Source organism: Agelaius tricolor, unplaced genomic scaffold (genome assembly GCF_023055355.1).
Source record: "Agelaius tricolor isolate 1412-34295 unplaced genomic scaffold, bAgeTri1.0.p SCAF_11, whole genome shotgun sequence".
Lineage (NCBI taxonomy): Eukaryota > Metazoa > Chordata > Aves > Passeriformes > Icteridae > Agelaius > Agelaius tricolor.
The window spans coordinates 4,503,520-4,524,978 of NW_027269271.1; the positions used below are offsets into that span (position 1 = coordinate 4,503,520).

At 46.4% G+C, this 21,459-nt stretch overlaps 1 protein-coding gene across 2 annotated transcripts in view; it reads left to right on the forward strand.

Annotated features, from left to right (window-relative positions):
* Positions 1 to 12,030: 12,030 nt before the first annotated feature.
* COP1 (COP1 E3 ubiquitin ligase) overlaps positions 12,031 to 21,459 on the forward strand; it is a 125,802-nt gene continuing 116,373 nt past the window's right edge. For both annotated transcript variants that reach the window (XM_071435895.1, XM_071435896.1), the window contains exons 1-3: positions 12,031 to 12,613; positions 19,353 to 19,412; positions 20,904 to 21,001. In XM_071435895.1, the coding sequence (XP_071291996.1) occupies positions 12,276 to 12,613; positions 19,353 to 19,412; positions 20,904 to 21,001 (496 nt within the window). In that variant the 5' untranslated portion in view covers positions 12,031 to 12,275. The remainder of the gene's footprint in view (positions 12,614 to 19,352; positions 19,413 to 20,903; positions 21,002 to 21,459) is intronic.

A 21,459-nucleotide genomic window follows, 5' to 3' on the forward strand; every position in this document is an offset into this window, starting at 1 on the left:
CCTTGTTTGGCCTTTCCCATAGAGGATCCTTCTGCCAGGAACAGGGACCTCCCACAATATCCCACAATATCTCCTTGTGCTTCACTAATTTTACTGGCAGAAAGCTGTTTCCTCCATTTTTCATAACTTTTTTGCTGCAGTTTAAACCAATAGCTTCTTGCCTGTTTCTCAAGAGACAGGTGGTTTGTTTTTTTCCTTTTGGGGTGGTTTTTGATATATTTGGAGACTGTTTCTATACCCTCTCCTCAGTCTGCTCTTGGTAAACTGCCCCAGCTCCCTGGTCTTCCCATGCTGGTTAATTTTTCCACCCTCACACTCTACGTTTCCAGTATTTGGGAGGCCACTGAAAACCAAGATTCATCCATCTCCACAAGCTGATTGTCAGCATCCAACAGAAGAGCCCAGAGTCAGATTGAGAGCAGCCTCACAGAGAAGGGCTTGGGGGTAGCAGTGGGTGATGTGCACTCACTTGGGGACAGCAGTGGGTGATGTGCATTCATAGCCTCCCCTTTGAGGAAAGGCTGAGACAATTGGGGTTGCTCAACCTGACAAACTCTGGGGAGACCTTATTGTAGCTTTTCAATATCTAAAGGAGACTTAAAAGAAAATGGAGACTTTTACCAGACCATGTCATAATTTGACAAGGGGGAATGGCTTCCAACTGACAGAGGGCAGGTTTGATTAGATATTAGGAAGAAATTCTTAATTATGAGGGTGATGAGGCCCTGACACCCTGGTTGCCCAGAGAAGCCATGAATTTAATGCCTCATCCCTGGAAGTGTTCAAGGCCAGGCTGGATGGGGCTTGGAGCAATCCAGTCTAAGGTGTCCCTGCCTATGGCAAAGGTTTGGAACTATATGATCTTTAAGGTCCCTTCCAACCTAAACCATTCTGGGATCCTCAGACCATGATTTGGACTTTAGAAAGGTGTCCCTGCTTTCCTAAAGACACACAACTCCAAAGCCTGGTACGGAAGTTCAGTGGGGCAGGGGATCCCCAGCATCTCTGGAAATCACATCACACTAGCTTGAGTGCCAAAAACAGGGCTGGGGGAAGCTGAAGTCTGAACATTGGCCCAGTGTGTGGGTGCTTATGTATTGGCATAATAGAGAACACATTTCCCAAACGGAATAAATCATTTTTTTGCCAATAAGTTAATTGTTGAACACTGCCTCTCTTCAAATTATTCATGAACAGATGACAACTTTCTCTAATCATTAGTCCTAATTATTCACTCCATCTCTCCTATTAATAACATGCAGGCAGCAGATTGACAGTAAACAGCTCCATGCAATTATTTTGCTTAGTGAAGTTTGAAACAGAAGCAGTGCCAGGTATTTCTGATGGGGCACAGATTGCATGGCACATCCCTTCTTACCCACCACGTGGCTATGAAATTGTAGAACTGCATTTCTGGTGTGAATGCCCCCATTTGCAAAAGAAACGTGTGCCAAAAAGCTGCTGGTTCCCAGGCTCAAAGGCATTTGTTTGAATATCATTGAACAGTGAACACAAAGAAGGACCAAAGCAAATATATTTTACTGAGCTCAATAAATCACCAGCCTCAGTTTTTCAGGAAACAGCTTTCTCCAAGTCCACAGTGTAGCTGTATATTGACAATGAGAGAATTTCCCACCTGAAACTAGGAGTGATTTATTGCAAGGGTACATGCAGAGTATCCAATATTTAATTAGCATGATGTCAATTAGCTACATCACATTGGTTTCCTCCATTCACACCATTATCTAAACATAATAAGGCACCTGAGCTGTATTTGCAACCCTCCACCTTTCTTTCCTTGTTACCTGGACAAGTGTGCTGGACAACACCATATCATCAGTAAGTTGCTTAAAGCTTAATGGTTTTATGAGGCATTTGAGGTTGTAGCCCTAGATTTCACCTTTAGCAGGAAATAGAAATAGGAATCTCCTTTATGCATAGAGACCTAAATTTAAAGCCTTAAGGCAGGCAAAAATTGACTGCTCCCAAGCATGCACTCATCCCCTGGAAGCAGCAGCTGCAGCATTAACTCAGGACCAAAATCCCTGCAAGAGAAAACGTATTGACTTCTGATGGGGAGAGCTCCTGTCTTGGTTTTAAATTCACTCAAGATGCAGAGTTTATTCAATTATCAGCTGTCTTTAAACTGGAATGTGGCTTCACTCCAAATATCAGCTGGGCAGGGGAGATGATGACAACCAGGTTAACCCTTTGTTTACCTTCCAGCTAGGCTGAGGGTGGGCAGCAGGATGGCACTGAGCAATTTGTCATACATCCACCATGCATCTCCAAGGTTAAAGCTTTTGGCTCGGTCCCTCACACACAGAAAGGGATTTGACACTGGCTATGCCTAGGAGGACAGGTGGGAAAAAAATCCATGTGGTGTGGTACCCAATGGGAGGATGCTCTGTTCACAAGCCCCTTTTTGTAAGGAGACCCCATGCAGTACAAAGGACTCTCTGTCCTCAGGGGAGACCCAGGGCTGTAAAAACAAAGAGAGACACCGGGAAAGCGTCTGGTTCATTATTCCCCTCTGAAAACCCCTCCAGCTTTTTAAAGGAAGTCTCTGGCTATGAGGGGGGTGTGGATTAAGACTGAGATTCATTGGAAGAGGCAAAGGGGAGAGCTGGCAAGATTTAAATCCTCCCCAAATGCCTTGGGAAGCATGGAGGGTTTTGGGCTGGCAGCCGGGCCCACATGCCAGCAGATGGGGCTCCTGGGAGAGGTCAGAGCTGCAGCAGCACAGAACACTTTGCTCCTCCAGGATGCATCTGAGAAGCACCACTTCCCTAAAGCAGAGGTTACTTTAATGCCACTGGTTTTGTGAGGCTGTAGAACCATAATCACCAGTGGCTCTGAGAGCAGCAAGAAGCTGGACAGAAAGGAAGGACCAAGCAGTACAGTTTTTTGAGTGCTGCTCAAAGTCTATATTGAGCCATAAATACAAATTCTGCTAGAGCAGGAAGGTTAAACTCTATTTGGGATGTTAAAGCCCAGAGCTGCTGGTTTCTGGGAATCCCCTCTGTGTGTTACACTGTGTGGTGGTGGAGCAGCAGGCCAGAGGCTTTACAAACTGAACCCTGACTTGAGCCCACAGAAGCCATGAGAAAGCTGACAGCTCTTAAGTGAGAACAGAGTCTGCAGCACTGAAAAACAACTTTTTTTCCTTCAGAAAAACTCTAGGATTGTGGAAAACAACCTGCTTTCCCTGAGAAAGAACTCCAGGACTGTGAAAAACACTAGCCACCTGTATAAACTGTTTTTACACCGTTAGGCAGGAGAATGAAAACAATATGTCACAAATAACTCTCTGTGCACGTACACACAGGGGGATTGAGTGACTGATCAATACAGGGTGACAACTTGTTACTGATCAACTGGGGACAGACAGGGGATGTTTTAAAACTCCATATGAAGAGATGCATAAATAAACTGGGATTTTCTTCTTTTTTGCCTCATAAAAAAGTGTGCCCTGCATCTTTCTTAAATGAGCACCACAGTGACACACTGTTCTGACCTGAAGCTCACAGCACCATCCTTGCCTCTTGCTGCTGGCAGGATGCTCCTGCAGAGCAGGATTTGCTCTCGAGGGAGCCGGGGAGCAGAGCCCTTCCCGGCAGCAGGCAGAGATGGGAAGCTGTCCTCTGTGGGAAGGACGGTAAATGGCCTCTTGCCTTTGTCATTACCTCGCAGAGATGAGTCTGGGAAGCAGCAGGCTGCAATAACCGGGTACGGAGCATCTTCACCTGGGCTGAGTTTGCCCTCTGATGGCAAGCGCTGGAACTGAGAAGAAGCAGCTCTCAGAACCTTGTCTTCCCTACTGCAGCGAATCTCCCGATGCTAAAGCAGCATGTTAGAGTGCTGCTGCCATGAAGGCATCCTCAGCTCCTGGGATGAAGTCTTTCCCAGTGAAGGAAGCTTCTGCTCGGCCATGACAGCCTAAATTGTGCCCTGCCTTACACAGGGCTGGGGGGACAGGGGTGGCAGAGGCCAACTGAGGCAATGCAGGGATGCTACAGCAGCTCAAAGGGGGTAAGAAGGCCACAGAAAGTTTTTGTATGGACTAGTTTAAAAAAATCAGGAAAACAAAGGAAACTAAACTCCTATGAAGACAGGCTGGAAGAACTGGGAGTGTTCAGCCTGAAGAAGAGAAGACTTCAGAAAGACCCTAGGGTCTAATGGGACTCCAGGAGAACTGGAGAGGGACTTTGGAAAAGAGTCTGGAGTGGCAGGACAAGGGGGGATAGCTTCACACTGACAAAGGGAAGATTTAAATGGGATATTAGGAAGAAATTCTTCCCTATGAGGATGGTGACACACTAGAACAGGTTGCCCAGAAAAGCTGTGGTTGCCCCATCCCTGGAAGTATTCAAGGCCAGGTTGGATGAGGCTTGGAGGAACCTGGGCCAATGAAAGTTGTCCCTGCCTGTGGCAGGGGTTTAGAACTAGATAATCTTTAAGGTCCCCTTCAGCCCCAACCATTCTATGACTTTCTACCAGCCATCTAGAGCTTTCCCCAAACCAGCAGCTGACTCTTTTGGGGGGGTTCTTGCAGCACTAACCCTGTAACCTGGCATGCACCCAGCCTAGCAGAGGCAGCAGGCAGGGGAAGCAGCCAAGGAGCTGAGGGCTGCCCTATGCAGGGACAAACCAGGAGCCCAGGGTAATGCCAGCACAGAAGGGCACTCATCAAAAAGGCTCCAGCCTGAGCACAGCAGGGAGGGCTGGGTTCTGGTAACAGGGTCCACCAGCTCTCAGACACAGCAGTGGAATCAGGTCCTTGGCCCATCCAGAGGCAGCAGCAGATGAGGCAGGACTGGAAACCAGCTACCAAGAGCAGAGGCACCAGGTCCCACCCACTGAGAGGGTTAGGCATCATCACCCTACATCCTAAGGAGGGGAGAAATCCTGGGATTACCTTAAATGTAGTGCCTGGGCCAAGTGCCAGAGGATGTGTGCATGGAGCTCCCAGATGAGGCTGCTCAAGGCAAGCAACACTTCTTGTGCCCACAAGGTCCTGACAGCTGGCAGGATGCTGCCTCTCCTCTGTTTCTCTGCTGAAAGAGAGAAGCTGTGGTTGCCCCAAGCCTGGGAGTGTTCAGGGCCAGACTGGATGGAGCTGAGAGCAGCCTGGTCTAGTGGAAGGTGTCCCTGCCCATGGAATGGGGGACTGGATGATCATTAAAGTCCCTTCCAATACAAACCATTCTGTGCTTCTAGGACTTTTGCTTTCCATAATAATAAAGGAGGGAGCTTTCAGAGATAGCAGCACATGCTCATGTTCAAAGACCCAAATGCAGTCCACTAAATAGACTTGTTTCATACTGTAAGGGCACATAACTACATCAATGCCATCATATTTTGTGGGAGAGAAATCAGCCTAAGGATTATTACAGTTAGACAAGAAGGTAATTAGACATGGTGTGTTAGCTGAGTGGGAGTGACAAGGGGGGTTGAGTTTCTGGGGTGTCAATGGGAGCAAGTAAGGAACAGCTGAGCCTTGCTGCTGCACTGCATGAGAAGCAGAGAGCTTGGCAGAGCTTCAGCATCCCAAGACAGACCTGGGGTTGCACAAGCTGAGTCTGGGTCAAGCCTGTGTGTGTGAGAAACCATCTCTATCCATGCTTATGCTGAGCAGAGGGTTTAGTTAATATTTGCCTAGAAAACCTCCTCCTAATAGGAGGTCAAACACTCTTGGAGCAAAAGGACATGCCATAAGGGAACCTTCACTCTACCCCAGGACACATCCATTGCACTATGGTGTCTAATAATAAGATGGTATCATCATTTTTTCCTGTGTAGAGGGAATTCCATAATTCTGAGCAGTGCATCAGGTATTTCTGCTGCTGCAGGTCAGGCTCCTCTGTAGCTTTGCTTCAGTGCACACACATTAAAATAGCAGTTCTATGGACTTTTCAGGTCTCTGTAGAGCCTAGAAACTTTGAAGGCAGTATTTCAGTATTACAGAAAAATCACCAAATTATTTTAACCTCATTTTGTTCAATCAAGTAAAAATTTTCCTCAGAAGAGCAGAATGATGTAATTGTTTGCAGTGCATAGGTGACACTTCTACCATATACCTCTTTTTTTTTCTTCCCTTTAAAACAGCTGACCATTTTAAACACATAAATAAATTTAAATATTTTATTTTTGCTGATTCTTGGTTTCTGAAAGGGGTTAAACCATTTTTGCTTAAAATCCCTATATTAGCTTGGAGCTAGCTAAGGCTGAGGCATCACATTTCATCTTGCAAGTAGCAAAGGTGTTGTTATAAAGTATTGAAAAAAATCTTTATTTTAAGAACTCTGTATAATCTTAAATAGAGCAGATGTCTCTAAGCATCCTCCCTCCTAGCACTACTTGCTTTTGCACTATTAAACTAAAAAAATAACCAACCAGCTCAGTCTCCCACAGCTCCTGCTCTTCTCATATCCCAAGCAGCCTGAGTTAACCTAAATTGTATATTTTAACAACAAAATAATCTTTCAGAGTCAAGTTTCAGGTGGTGAGAGTTTCTATATGGCCAATTAGTTCCTATCCCTGTATCAAAGCGTGGTCACTCAGTGCATCATGCCCCTCCTCAAGGATCTTCTCTGTGGAGAGATGTCTGCTGTGGGCAGGGAGCCCTGAGCTGCGTTCCTCCTTCCCCTCCAGATCCCCAGTCTCTGTGCCTGGCTGCAGGAATTGAAACTCAGAGATGTGTCCTGGTTTCTCCCAGTAAACTGGAGAAGGAGACACCTGATGGGTAGGAACTAGGTCTCCTGAATGGCTTTGCTGCAGGTTCACTGCAGAAGTTGCTGACAGCCTAATTTTCAGATTTATGGAGCATTAAGAATTCCCATTGACTCTGTAACCAGGTGATGAATCTGTCTACGCTTCATTTTTCTCAGCTATAAAATGGAAGAAATGGCATTTCTATCACCGACTAGCTGAGAGGTTAATGCAATGATTATTAATAAAGTTCCCTAATAACCTCTGGAGCAGCAATTCCCAAGCCAGGGTGGCAGCTCCTAGCAGGGTTTGCTGAGCTCCTGAATGGACTAACGGACCCAGTGGAAATTAGGTGGCAGCAGCAGGCTCAGAAATAGAAGTAGAAGCAATTTTCCTAATGAGTCATCAACAATGCAGAGCCTGGAGCCTGGGAGGTGACTGTCACTTCCCCAGACACACAGCCCATGGATCACTCTGTGTGGAAGAAGTCTCAGACTCCCTACAAGAGGATCCATGCAGAGTATCTTTAATGATTTCCATGGCTGTGCAGCCACTGGACAGCACAGGCTGCAGCTGCTTGTTGCACAGGTAAATGGAGCTGCAGCTGCAAATGTCACTAACTCAGAAGTTGTATTAAGTAGGGTTTATGTACCCAAAAGAGCAGAATCTTACACTGCTATTAAAGATCATTCATCTATAGACAGCACTTGGCTTCTCCTTCCTTTAATGCCATGGGTAGTGTGCCTTTTCTCTTTGCATAGGATCAGAACTGATACTTTGCTGGGATGTTGACAGTGACTGGCTTCAGAGGCTAAAAAATACAGAAAGTTAGAGCAGATTCCTCTAGTCAGTCTTACAAAATGTACATCTGGCAGAAATACCAGTCTCTTTGTGTAAAAGAACCACTAAGGACTACAGCTGGAGACAGCTTATCCCAAAGACACTGATTGGTTTGCAGCCTAAGTTTCAGGCCACTTGGGAATAGGTAATATTTGCTTTCTGTGCTGGATCCACACACCTCTGAAGGCAGGCAGACCTATCTCCATTAAGTCTAAGTGAGGAAACACAGGCAATCCCCTGAAGCAGGACCTATGAAGGTGTGCTACAGGAGGCTGCAGCTGTCCCCACACCAAGACCTTCTTCCCCTCTGTGCTGAGCCCATGATGAGTTGTGCTCCAGTGCAGGATTCTGGCCTGCAGGCAGTGCACAGGCACACTGCTGGCTCCAGGAGACAGAGAAACCTCTCACACTGATCTATCCTGTTTCACTCTTGCACCCTGGCCACTCAGAGTAATCACAGTGCTGTTGATACCTGGACTAAATCAAACTATTTCTTAGAGCTCATCTTGTGCTAACAAGAACTAGAAGATAACTGACAAATCACTGGTCCAGCTGCAATGAACTTTAGAACTGGAAGACTTTTTCCATGTCCTTTTTCCTGATACAGCACACAGGTATCTCCAGTAAGTGGCACCTAACCTCCCCTCAGGAATACATGGATTGTGGAAGTGGTAATGCAAGGTAACCCCAGGAAAGAAGTGTCTCCAGGAGCCAGAGGGTGCTCCCAATGCACCTGGGCAGTGAAAAGAAGGTGTTCACTCAGAGGGTCTCCAAGAGCTCATAATGGCTATCCTAAAGCTCAGGAACCAGGGAGATCTTCCCACGTGCTGGGAGTCACACCCATTGCCAGGGCTGTGGGTGCAGGGAATGTTGTGAAGGCCAGTAATGTACAGGCATAAGTGCCCCTATATTTGATCTTTAACAGCTTTTGGCTGTGTCATTTTCTCCTCTCTGGAGCAGTCAGTAATGGCATCAGCAAGACTTGTCAAGGATCAGCCAGTATTTCAGTGTGAAGCATGGGGTTGTGCTATTGCCAGTACTACTGCTTTCTACTTCTGAAAGTTTGTTGTAGGCACTCATCCATAAAGGTTTTGATCCCTCTGGAAGAGGAGAAGGAAATGAGACTTCCCTTTCTCTTAGCAATAGAAAATAAGATGCACACAGACACCAACAGCCAGGCTGAAAGAATGGTCTAAATAACAGCAATTCTCTTTTGCTTCCACTGAAAACAAGGGGAATCACTACACCTCAATGACTTTATGGAGCTAGTCTTGAGATCTGCCAGGCAGAAAGCTATTTACAGAAAGCAGGGGAACCCAATGGCTTTTAAAAAACTCCAAACCCAAGAGAAAACACCACAAAGAGCCCCCAAAACTATATTTAAAATGTTTTTAATAACAGCAACAAAGAGTTAAATCATGGGAGTGACTCTAATGGCAGATGTCAGCTTGTAAAGGTGAGACTGCTGAACTGGAATCTCACAGGGACTCTAACTTTGAATTTCCTGGCTTGAATCAAATTCCTCAGAGATATTTTGGGTTTTGCTGACTGCCTTGGCAATTTTTCCCAACATGAGGGGTACACCTACAGAAGCAAACACCCAATGGCATTCCAGCACCTCTGAGAGGGGAGCTCAGGAGGAGCACTGCACAGCTCTGCCCCTTCAGCTGCATCTCCAGGGTAAATCCAGAGCTGTGTTTTGCCGTGCTGCCTTTGGGACATTTGTCATCCTGCATCCCTGCCAGCCTGCTGCATGCCTGGGAGATCTCCTGACCAATACTGCCTACCTGAAGCACCCTTTTCTCTCTCTCAGACCAGTTTTACCAGCTCCCATACTGGTTTGACAGCTCGCTCTGCTGTCCCTGCTGGGAGGAGGGCTGCAGTGCTGATCTTTCTGGGCGTTTTCCCATACCTGGGTTTAGGATTACCCTCCTCAGGGAATGCCCCAGTGTTTCACCAGCTGCCTCCTCCACTCTAACAAGTAAAGCTGACTGCAGATAATACAGTTACTCAATGCACAGGATGCAATGTGTTTCCATAGGCTGTTGAAAGAGAAATTAAAGGGAACAGCAGCTATCTCTCCTCAGGACTTCTGGCCCAGCCAAGGAGTTGACAAGTGCTGTGTTTCATGAACTTTTCAGTCTGGTTTGCAAAAGGCTGGGTCTGGGGATGACATTTCTCCTAACACCCAAAACATCTTTGGGGCATCCTTTATCAACACTTTACTAATTAACCTGTGCAGAAACTGGTCTGTCCTTGCTCTGTAAAACTCAGGCCTGCAGTTGGGAAACAGGAACCCAACAGGCTGTGGTCCTGACCATTGGGATTCCCATCCACCCAGGCAGCAGAGAGCTGGCACAAACCTGGGAAAAACTGTTCACTCATCACCAGACATCCTTCACAGAATTATAGAATCATTTAGGTTGGAAAATACCTCCAAGATCATCTAGTCCAACGTGTGGGTGATTGCCACCTTGTCACCCAGACTAGAGCACTGAGTGCCATATCAAGTAATTTCTTGAACAGCTCCAGAGATGGTGAACTCCACCACCTCCTTGGGCAGCCTGTTCTAATGCCTAATAACCTTTTTAATGAAGAAATTCTTCCTGATGTCCAACCTTAACCTACTCTGACCAGATTGTGGCCATTTCCTCTTCTCCTGTCACTTGTTACCTGAGAGCAGAGCCTGATCCCCACCTGGCTACCCCCTCCTATCAGGGAGTTTTAGAGTGATAAAGTCGCCCCTGAGCCTCCTTTTCTTCAGCATGAGCACCCAGAGCTCCCTCAGCTGCTCCTCAGAGGACTTGTCCTCCAGCCTTTCCCAGCCCTGTTGCCCTTCTCTAGAGCCACTTCAGCCCCTCAAAGTCTTTCTTGCAGTGAGAGGCCCAGAACTGGACAGAGCACTTGAGGTGAGGCTGCTGCACCCTCAGGTCCTCCTGCATTTCTCCTCCAGTCTGTTGCATTGCCTGGGTTTGTTGTAACCCAGGTGCAGACTGGGCACTTGTTGAACCTCACACAATTGGCCTCGGTCCATGGATCCATTTCTTTGTGTGGGGCTGCATGGCACAGGATAAAGCTCAGCATGCTCAGAGCTGCCTTTTGGGGTAGGTATCTAAGGTGAAGAACATCCTGTGAGAGACAGATCAGCCCTGCCCTTCACAGGATCTCTTTGTGGTGCCAGGGGCTCAGGGAGAGTCTCTGAGTGACAGCCTGGCACATTTCCCTCTGAGGCCTGGCTGCCTTCCCCTCAGTGCTCTGAGGGAGATCACAGAATCACAGACTCAGTTAGGTTGGAAAAGACTCATGATGAAATAAACAGGGCAGGAGATCTTTCTCCTTTTTTATGCCTTTATTAAAAGTGATCAGCTCGAGTGGGAAGAACTGACAGGTCACACTCATGCCACCACTGCTTCCAGGAGTGGCACGGAAAAGGAGAAAAAGTGCAGCTTTGTCTGCTGGTTTGCAGGCAGAGCTGGTGCTTCAGTCCTCACCAGAGCATCAGGAGATTCCCGATTTTCGGGTCTAACATTCGCGGTCCTCTGTCTAGCCGGCATCTTTTAGGTTAGGGGTAAAAAGGGTCTTAGCAGATACTGGATTCTGTTCCTCACATCTAGACATCACTTTGATTCGTCCATTTTGGGTTGGCTCGTTGTTTTTAGGGTTTTTTGCTAGGTTTGGTGAGGGGCTTCTTCCTTTGGATGTCAGCCCCGATGTCATTTGCATGTCAACTCCGATGTCCCCTCCTCTTCATGGTGTGGGTGCCACCCTCCAGGAAGCAGCAGGGTGTCACTCGACAAAAGGGGGAATTCTTAACCATCAACGACAGGTACTTAATGAAAACGACAGGTGATTACAACAACAAACAGTTAGAACTCCACCCTGGCAGCACTAGCCCAACCTGTGAACTCTGCGACCTTTTAAAAAAAATGGGCAGCTTTTCTACTCATAACACATGAGGTCATTGAGCCCAACTTATGACCCAAAACCATCAACCAGACCATGGCACCGAGTACCACGTGCAGTCTTTCCTTAAACATCTCCAAGGACAGTGACTCCACTACCTCCCTAGGCAGCCCATTCCAATACATAATCACCCTTTAGCATGAAAAAATTACTCCCCTGGATCAGCTTGGGACTACGTCCAACCTATCGCTGCTTGCCTTGTAGATTCCCACCCTCACCTGGCCACAACCTCTTGTCAGGTGGTCGCAGGGAGCGAGAAGGTTCCCCTTGAGCCCCTTTCCTACAAGCGGAACTCCCCAGCTCCCTCGGCCGCTCCTCAACAGACTTGTGCCTTAGGGTTGTGCACCACTAGATGTGGTGTTAGGGGGAGCAGCTTCAGGCACGGCTAGGAGCTCCTGGCCTACGCTCCGAGGCTGTGAGAGGAAATCCACAGCCCCCCAGAGCCCCCAGCAGCCCCGGCTGCTGCCGCTCCGTGAGGGGAGCGCGGCCTGGCCCCGCCCCGCCCCGCCCCTCAGGGGCACGGCCCCGCCCCGCGCACGCGCGGCCGCGCTGTCCGCCTGTCAATAAAGCTTGAACAAGCGCCGCGCCGGGGCCGCCGTTTGGTTTTTTTTATTTTTTTTTTTTAATTGTGGGATTTTCTCCTTTTTCTATTTTTTTTTCCTCCCTCCCTTTTTTTTTTTTTTCTTTGAAGGAACTTTATTTTCCCCCGCGCGCACGGGGATGCGCTGAGGCCGCTCCGCCCGGCCCGGCCCGGCCTCGGCATGTCGGGCAGCCGCCCGCCGCACCCCGCCGTGCCGCCCGCCGCCACACCGGCCTCCTCTTCCTCCTCTTCCTCGTCATCCTCATCCTCCTCCTCCTCCTCTTCGGCGGCCATGGCCCCCGGCTCGTCCTCCTCGGGCGGCGCGGCGGCGCGGCCCGTGCTGGTGGCGGCGGCCGTGTCGGGGTCGGGCGCGGGGCTGGCCCGGCTGGCGGCGGGGGCGGCGCGGCCCGGCGGCTCCTCCGCGGCGCCGGGGGGCGGCGGCAGGAAGAGGCCGCTGCTCACCCCGCTCTGCAACGGGCTCATGAACTCCTACGAGGACAAGAGCAACGACTTCGTGTGGTGAGCGCGATATGTCGCGATATGTCGCTGGGGGAAGCCGGGGCGCCGCCATGCCGTCGGGAAGCCTGGGGAGTGTGTGTGGAATAGCGGCGGGAGGAGGGAGCAGCCGGCAGCCCCTCCTGGCGCTGGAGCGGCTGCTGCCCTCCGGGGATTGTGGCTTTGGGGTTTTCCCTCTTTTGTGCCTCTCTCTGTCAGAAATAGTGTGGCCAGCAGGGCTAGGGAAGCGATTGTCCCTCTGTGCTGGGCCCTGGTGAGGCCACACCTCCAGTCCTGTGTCCAGTTCTGGGCCTCTCAATTCAGGAAGGACATGGAGCTGTTAGAGAGGGTCCAGAAAAGGGCAGCGGGGCTGGGGAAGGGGCTGGAGCACCAGGACCAGCTGGGAGGAGAGATGGGGAACCCAGGGAGGAGAAGCAGCTCAGAGGGGGACTTTATCACTTTTTAAAACTTTGTGACAGGATGTTGCAGCCAGGTGGGGATCAGACTCTCCTCTGATAGCTAGCAACAGGATAAGTGGACACAGCCTTAAGCTGTGCCAGGGGAGGTTTAGGTTGGATGTTAGGAAGAATTTCTTCCTAGAAGGGTTGATTATATATTGAAATGGGCTCCCCAGGGAGGTGGTGGAGTCACCATCCCTGGAGCTATTCAGAGAACAACTGAACATAGCACTCAGCTAGTTGACACCACTAGTTGACATGGTGGTGTGAGGTCATAGGTTGGACTTGATCTCAGAGGTCTTTTCCAGCCTGATTCTCTGGTTTTGTCTGGTTTTGGCCCTGTGTAGCAACATTGCCTCCACCCTCTCTATTTTTAAGCAAAATCAGGTTATTCCTGGCAGGTTCCTCCTTGAGTGCACCCAAGTTGTTGGAAAGGCCCTGCAGCACGAGATGTTTCCTCACAGCGTTCTGACAGCACAGCAACTGCCCTGCTTTCCTGGACAGTGTGACCTCAAGTGGTCTGGAGCCCTCTCATCTTGGAAAGAGGATTCAGCAAAGGGTTCAGTGCCCCTCTGGAAGGGACTCCAAGGAGCCTCATGATGGTTGATAGCTTCAGCAAAGCTGGCTTGGTTTGCCCCTGTTGCTGGGAAAGGTTGTCTAGTTTGAAATAGCAATAAGTTTTGTGTCAGGCAGGCACCTAAAACCAGATTAGTAGGGAATTTCTTCTGTGATGGTTTAAACATTTTTCAGATGTTGTTTTCTAACATCCAGCCAGAGCTGTAGCTCATAGCTGGAAATCACCTTTCAACACAATTGGCAAACTAAGGCCCATGGTGTGAGAACTGTTGGTAATTTGCAGTTTTGGAGAGAACCTGTTGCTGGTGGGTTTCAAACCTCCCAACCTAAGAAGTAGGTTTGATCTTTTTGTAGCTGGCTGGATGTGCTAAAATGTGAGAACAGGAAGTAAGGTTAGGTCCTTAGAGAAAAAGGCAAACAGGGAAGAGTAGTGGGAAAAAGATCAAGTTGTAGGAAAGTTATGTATGGAAAGGAAATAGTAAAAAAAAGAAGATTATAAGTGGGCCACAGCTTCCAAGATGATTTTGACAGCTCTAATGTAAGCTCTGACTTACAGGTGAGGATTGGATGTGAGGCATTTCCCAGAGGACAGGTATTGTCTCAAAACCCTGTAGCTTAACTTTACAGCTTGTAAAGTGTTTAGCAGAGTTGCTAGGAAATACCTTTGCTGCTGAAGTGAAAACCTGAAGCTGCTAAGAAGTTACTGGCAGAAAAAAACAGTAAGTAATTCTTGTTAGGAATAAGTAATAGTCAAAAATTACTGCTTATTACTGCAGTTAGTAGTTTGCTCAGTAGCTGAATTGGGATGAGAGGACTGCTGTCATCAGCTGATGCCTGCTCTGGTTCTAGGCCATGTTAGGTGGATTTAAGAGCTCTTGGTGTGAGCACAGGTTTTCTGGTGGCGGGGTATGAGCACAATTACAAGTCCCCATTCTCCTCTGTTCCCTCTACTCTTACACTCTGGCAGTAGAGTTCTGCCAGCATGGCTCCCTGCCCTTTCCAGTCAGCTCTTATTTCCTATTTTGTTGTCTGTTGTAGAAATGAGGGGTTTGGAAAGGAAATTACACCCATAACCAATTTGTAGACTTGACATATTTTTAGATGGCTCAGAAAGCTGAGGTTCCTGCTTTTTTTCTGCAGGTAAGTACCGTACATGCCTTAAGGAGAACCTGTAATTAGCTGTTTTCTCCTCATTGAGAAGCACTACTGACTGAACAAGTGAGAGGAAAGAAATCAGCCCAGTAGTACTCAGGGCAAAATGTCTTTTCTTAGTATTTACAAGAGCCACATTGGGCATACTGAAATGAGGGTCAGAAGCTTTAAGAGCAGACAATGATTATAGTTAACTTGGGTTTTTCACTGCTCTGTATTTCTGTGGGCTAAAGGGCTTGTTTTTACTTATTATTGTTCTAGCTTCAAATAACAGTATCCATTTTTTTTTTTTTTTTTTTTTTTTGAGTTAGCAATACAGTTATGTAGAAATAAACCAAACTGGGCAGCTCTGGAGTTTTGAGCAATGTCCAAGAAGGCAGGTGTGTGTTCATTTAAATAAGTGATTTAAACAAGCTTTATGTACCTCAGTGTGAGAAACAGGAGTTTCCCCCGTGCCCTTTTTGCCTCTATAAGGATAATTCAAGATGCTGTCAGCTGCAGAGAGCACTTGATAATTTTTCTGAACATGAGCTGTGAGTTGCTGTTAGCCACAGCTGTAAACTCAGTGGTAGATTATGCCTGTACCAGGTGGAAGGTGGGAAAGAGTAAAGAAGTTTGGGTGAGTTGTGAACATCAAGGTACAAGTGCAAATTCCTTCAGTAATGTTAATATTTGAAATCTCTCTGCCTGTCTTCTGAAAGCACTGTCTCAAGTGAGGCAGAGGCTCTAGGGTAAACATGGCCTTGTGTTGCTGCTTTGGGTTGTGAAACCTTTAGCAAGTGTGTGCTCAGGAGTTTGCAGGTGTCTCCTGTTTGTGGTGTGTGTCACCTTCTGCCTGGAAATGTGTAACTCCAGTCAGGACTGCAGGTAGGTCTGACTTAGTGGAGAACTTTAATATAAAAGGGAAAAGTTTGTTTCTCTATAGTGCAGGCTATAAATATTGCAGAATATAAATATATGCAGAATATAAAGGTATTTTTGTGCTGCTCCTGTAGCCAGGTGTCTTTCCACTTGCCTGGAGAGTGTCTGAAAGGGACTTCTCTAATCAGACTATTTTCTGCTGCCCAGCAATGTAATTGCTTAGTTTTCCCAGGCCTTGTACTAGCCCTCCCAATTAGTGGTTGACTAAACCTCGTTAAAACCAGTTACTATCTCCTTGGCTCCCTGGATGGAGTGGCTCTTACCTGGCTCTTCAGTGCCTGCTTCATAGCAGTCCTTGTTTCTGAGCTCTGGCACAAATCGTGGATGGAAGAGGGGGGTGCTGATCTGGAGTTCAGCACCCAAGACCACAGCTCAGCTGTGGGCAGGGCTGTGTGCCACCTGGACTTGCAGGTTCATGGCTTTTTAAAACCAGTTCTTTCCTCAGCTGGTTACCTGTTAATCCAGGCATGGGCTGAGTGTAGTCGTTCCCATTTTTGTGGTCTGGAAAGCAATTTTAGTAAGGAATATTGCAAATTTGCCCTGAAGTCACAAATTAAAAACACAGCAAGCTGTTTGCATACCGCGTACAAGGAGTTTTACTACCTGTTGTTACATTAGAGCTTCATAGTGAGTAGATAGTAACAACAGTGATCTTTAACCTGGCCACCTTCCATGGGAAGGACAGAGCCTGCAGCAAGTCCTGGTCCCTGATTAGACCAGAGAGGAGCTGAATAGGAGGCAGGCACTATAATAAATCCTGTTTGCTGTTGAAGTGTGTTTAAATATCATAGTGACCACTTCAGCCAGGTGTTTGTGTAGCAGGAGGGTGACATTATCACTCTTGAGAGGTGCCTGGAAAACAACTGGTAAAACTTAGAGCCATGAACTTGATTAAAGTAGATGTTTAAAATGTTTGAGGTCTGCCCTGCAGAGAAAGAATGGTAAACCTTTGCAGTGCTGGATTAAAAAATAGTGTTTATTAGATACTGCTGCCTTATTGCCCAGAGATCAGTGACATTTTTGTCTTGCTTGACTTGAAGTTGTTTGCATTCTTTTAACCTAACTCTGCTGCTTAAGGCAAGTAGAGAATAAGCTACCTCATGCACAGAAGCCTTGATTTCACCATACTTGTGCTTCCCTGTTGCAGTGTACACTACAAACTGTAATATGTCGCAAGTTCCCATCCCTCCACTTCTTTCTTAACTTTCCCTTTGTGTTAGGTTAGCTTCAAACAACTGTTGCATAGCAACTTTCACCAGTTGCAGTCAGCTTGGCTTCAGTATGTATTAAAATATATCAATCTTGTTTCCACTTGTAAATCAGGGAGCATTTCAGGGGAAACAGTTCTTAGTGGAAACTTCAGTACCTTTAATGATGTCCCTGGTACTGAATAGCTCTATTTGTTGGCTCTGATTGCTTTTTCTCAACTATTTTGGCTCTGTCACTTCTCCAGTCAAACTGGTATGAAGGAGTAGTTTGGGAACAGTGATCTCGTGTGACTGGCATGTTAGGAGGTAATCTTCCTATTTTAGCTCTAATTTGTGATGTTCTCCTGCAGACAGGGGAACATTAGAGCCTTGTTGATTGCTGCAGGGCATTAGGAGCATCACCTCTGGCCCTGCGGGGAATAGCAGTTTCTAGCATGACACACAGCATATACCTCAGTTATACAGTGTGAATAGAAGAAGGTCAAGAAGTTAAACTGTTCCTCACCAGTGCCAGTGGGGAGAAACTACCCTTAGATACTCATCTAACTCTAAATCTTAGGCTTCCTCTTTTAAAGTCCTCCTAACAGAATTCAGAGATGCCTTATTCTCCTGCTAATAATCAGCCCATGCTGGCTGAGTTTGTGATTTACTCTGACTAAACGGTGCCTTGAAACTAAATAACTTGAAAAAAGTGACTTGGACTCCTGAAGCTGGTGCTACTCAAGGTAAGTGTAGAAGAAGGTCTGTCAGGGTTCAAGAGGAACAGGTGTGTATTATTTTTGAGGCCTTTTTTGAGATAGCTCAGTTGCTTCAGAGAGTAGCATTCTGGTTTGATTCGTTTGCCTTGACATTGTGTGTAAAAGGTGATTTGATGGAATATTTAGGACAGCCTGGCTTGTATGTTAGGCTGGACAAACCTTTCATGACAGCTGTGTTTTCCAGTATGGTGATTCAGAGCAGGGGCTTGCATTAGCAGGGGCCATAGCTTCACCTCTACGTGCTTTAAAAGTATTTAAGAGGGGTTTCCTCTCTCCTGGTTTTGTTAAGATTTGTTTTCTAATGAGGTAACAGCTATATGTATATAGAGTATAAGTTAGTATACTCTGAAATAGATTACAGAATGGGGAATGCCTTCTGTGGAGATGCTCCCCTCCCCTGCTCAGACAAGCATTGCTTTTTTCACTCTTATCTGGGTTTTGGATGCAGAAAAGATTCCTGCTTTGCAGAAGTTGTTAACAGTTTATTAACAGCTCCTTCGGTGAGAACTGTCTTGTTGGCAGAAGGTGGGAGGAGGCTGTTTCTGAAGAAAACAAGTGCTGGTGAAAGCCTCTGGGAACTGAGATTGGTGTGGACTTGAGGGAGTGAGAGGAGAGCGTTTGGGTCTCTGTAAGGCACTGCAAGCAAGCTGAAGCTTGTGACCCAGCTGATTCATGTGTTATGTGCAGAATTGTGGTGTTGCTGCCCATGGCATCTTGCTGGCTAGCTGGCCAAGACCTGGAGATGAGTATTTATGTGACAGCAAATCCCACCAGTTAGCAGGGGGACCAGCCACAGGAGTCACTGGAACTATGATGGATGCAGCTTTCCTCTTCTTTCATTTGTGTTTCATTTTCCTTTCAAACATGTCCCAGACAGAGGAGCCAGATTTCTTCCACTGCCCCTCTCACTGGATTCCTGTCTCTTGCTGTGCTCAGGTTCCTGTGGAGCACTGACTGCTTTGCTTGCACATCCTTCTCTTCAGGTCCCTGCTTGGTTCTTGGTGATCCCTCACAGAGAGCTGCCTGTGCTCTGGTCACTAACTAGTTATTCCACCTGTTCCACCTTTGGCTTGGTGTCACCTGCTGCCTGGGGATTCATCCTGCTCTGCTGCAGCCTCAACCCTGGCAGTGCTCTGCAGGCACACCCCCTCGTTTGCACCTTCTCCACCCATTTATTAGTCCTTGTTCTCATGACATCATTCTATTGCTGATCTGCTCTGCCTCTTTGTGCCACTTTAAAAAATTATACATGGCTGTTGTCTGAAAAAAAGGAGAGACTAGTTTTGGTATCATTTATAGATACATTGTCTATTCATGTAAAAAAAGCAGGGTTTTTTACATTTTGTTTGAACCGTAGTACAGATAGATAGAAGGTTCTTCTACAGCCTTGCTTGTTGAAGATTCTCTGGCTTTGTTTGGGTTTCTGCAGGTGTTAAAAGCTTAAGGGTGAACACTTACTGGTTCCTAATTGTAGCAAACTACAGTATCATTGAGAGTTCAAAGAACTGTGGATTGCCCTTTTGATCTTTACACTGCGTGGTTGCTGTTGCACTAGTATGTCCTTTCATTTTACATATAGGAGATTATTACCTAAGCATAATTAGGTGGTTGCTTTGAGTTAATAATACTTTTCTTCATATTTTAAGATTAAAAAGACCTCCTTCTGATATTTGTTTTGCTTTGTTTTCAGCCCCATCTGTTTTGATATGATTGAAGAAGCCTACATGACGAAATGTGGACACAGCTTCTGGTAATATTTGGTTTCTTGTAGTGCATAAAATGTCCATCTCTTACAGCATGTGCAGACAGGTGTTGCTGTGATACCCTTTCATTCTGAGTTTGTTTCTTTTCTGTCTTATGTCCCTACACTGAAGAAGGTCAAAATAAATTTTTAAAAGATGGATACCTGTTAGATTAAAAAGAAAAAAAATCCTAGTATCTTTAAGAAATAGTGCTGTGCCACCATATTTCCTCTGTAAAGAAATAGAATGTTCATAAACTGCTGGTAACACCCACTATCCAGAGTCAGAACAGTTTGTTAATTCACCTGTGTTGGCATCACTTCTATGGAGGTGCTGAGAGCAATGTTGGCAGCTCCTCCTTGCCTTTGTGCAAGACTGTGCACAGTTTGAAGTGGCTTGTACATTGTATATTGCAATTATTTTAAACCTTGTGAGAGAGGATGTGCTTCAGGCTTTCCTGTTGTATTGAATTGGCCTGGCCCCACTCACTTTTCAGTGTGTTATCTCTGGCTGCCATGAGGAGCAAATGTTTCATGGAGAGGTGCAAGAACCCTCTAGGGGCATTTCTGGAGCCACTTGCTACTTCTCCTCTCCTCTAGGGATTGGTATAAATGTTGAACCATGATGTCCTATAGTCTCCTGTCTATGTTATACTCTTATAATGTCTGCTAATTAGAAATAAACCTTGTAAGAAGTAATATTATAGCAGTATAAAGCACTTTCTCAAGCAGCAGATTCAGGTAACTTTCAGAAGAGTTGTGATTTGCAGCAGGTAAGATAATAGCTGATTTTGTGCCCTCTCTGGTAACACTTTATTGCTGTGACCTGTAACTTTTTACAGGGCCAAGATGAGAAACACTGAAATGCTTTTATTTAGGAATGGAGCAATGTTTCTATCTGGTGTCTCTATCAGGAGCTGACATCAAGCAGGCTCTTGGTGAGGTGCTTAAACCTGATGCTACAGTGCATCTTCTCCTTCCTCTGTCCCTCAATTTAAGAGTGAACAGCTCTGAAGCCACTGATAGTGAGAAAAGCAGCTGTGGGGGGAAATATGAGAAGTTGGTGAAGGTGTTTCCTCTGCTCAATTACCTAAAATGCTTTTAATGTTGATTGCTAAGTATTCAGCTAATCTAGAAGAGTTACTTTTGAGTAATTCAATCTGTTTGCTACCTCTGCCTGTGGAAGTGGTGGGGAGCATGAATTTGAGATGATGTTGTGGCTGGAGTATCCACATTGCAGTAATCCTCAGGGAAATAAGAGTGAAGTACTTGACTAAATTTTGTAATCCTTGCCAGAAACCTTTGCTTTCTGCTGTAGCACACTCTGAGTTCAAACACTGGAACATTTTGATTCCACTGTAGGTTCTTGGCAGCACAGCTGTTTGCTGGCAGCACAAACAATGCACCTTGTCTAAGGCTGATATTATTTACCTTGGGCTTATGTTTTGTTCCTTCATGTGGGCTCACTTGTTTTGTTTCTTGCTTTTTGTTTTTGAACAGCTATAAATGTATTCACCAGAGCCTGGAGGACAATAACAGATGTCCCAAATGCAACTATGTTGTGGACAACATTGATCATCTTTATCCCAACTTCTTAGGTGAGCTTTAGGCTTGCTTGCATGAGAAACATCTTAGTTGTTAAGGAAGGCAGGCACTTGTAAATTTGTCCTGTAAATTACAGTCTTCTGGATGTTGAAAATAAAATCCAAATATCAGCCCCTTGGTTGTCATTTTTATATAAAAAAGGTTAGTGCTCTAAATTGTTAATACTGCACTGCCTCCAGCAGTTCTGTATGCTTGGTGACAGTAGTGAGATTAACTTGCTGCTGTTTCCATACTGTGAAAAGCAAAGCTATTTTTCTTATGTCTAGAGATGTGAATCTCTTTACTTTGATTTTCTTGCACTCTTGTCTGGCTAGTAATAAAGGACATGCCCTGTTTACAAAGCTTGGACACTGAAAGGGTGGAGGTATTAGATACTGTGCTGTTTTGGCTGCAGTAGTGAGACCCACGTGATGGATGGAGGTGTAAATTAGATACAGAGAAAATATTCATA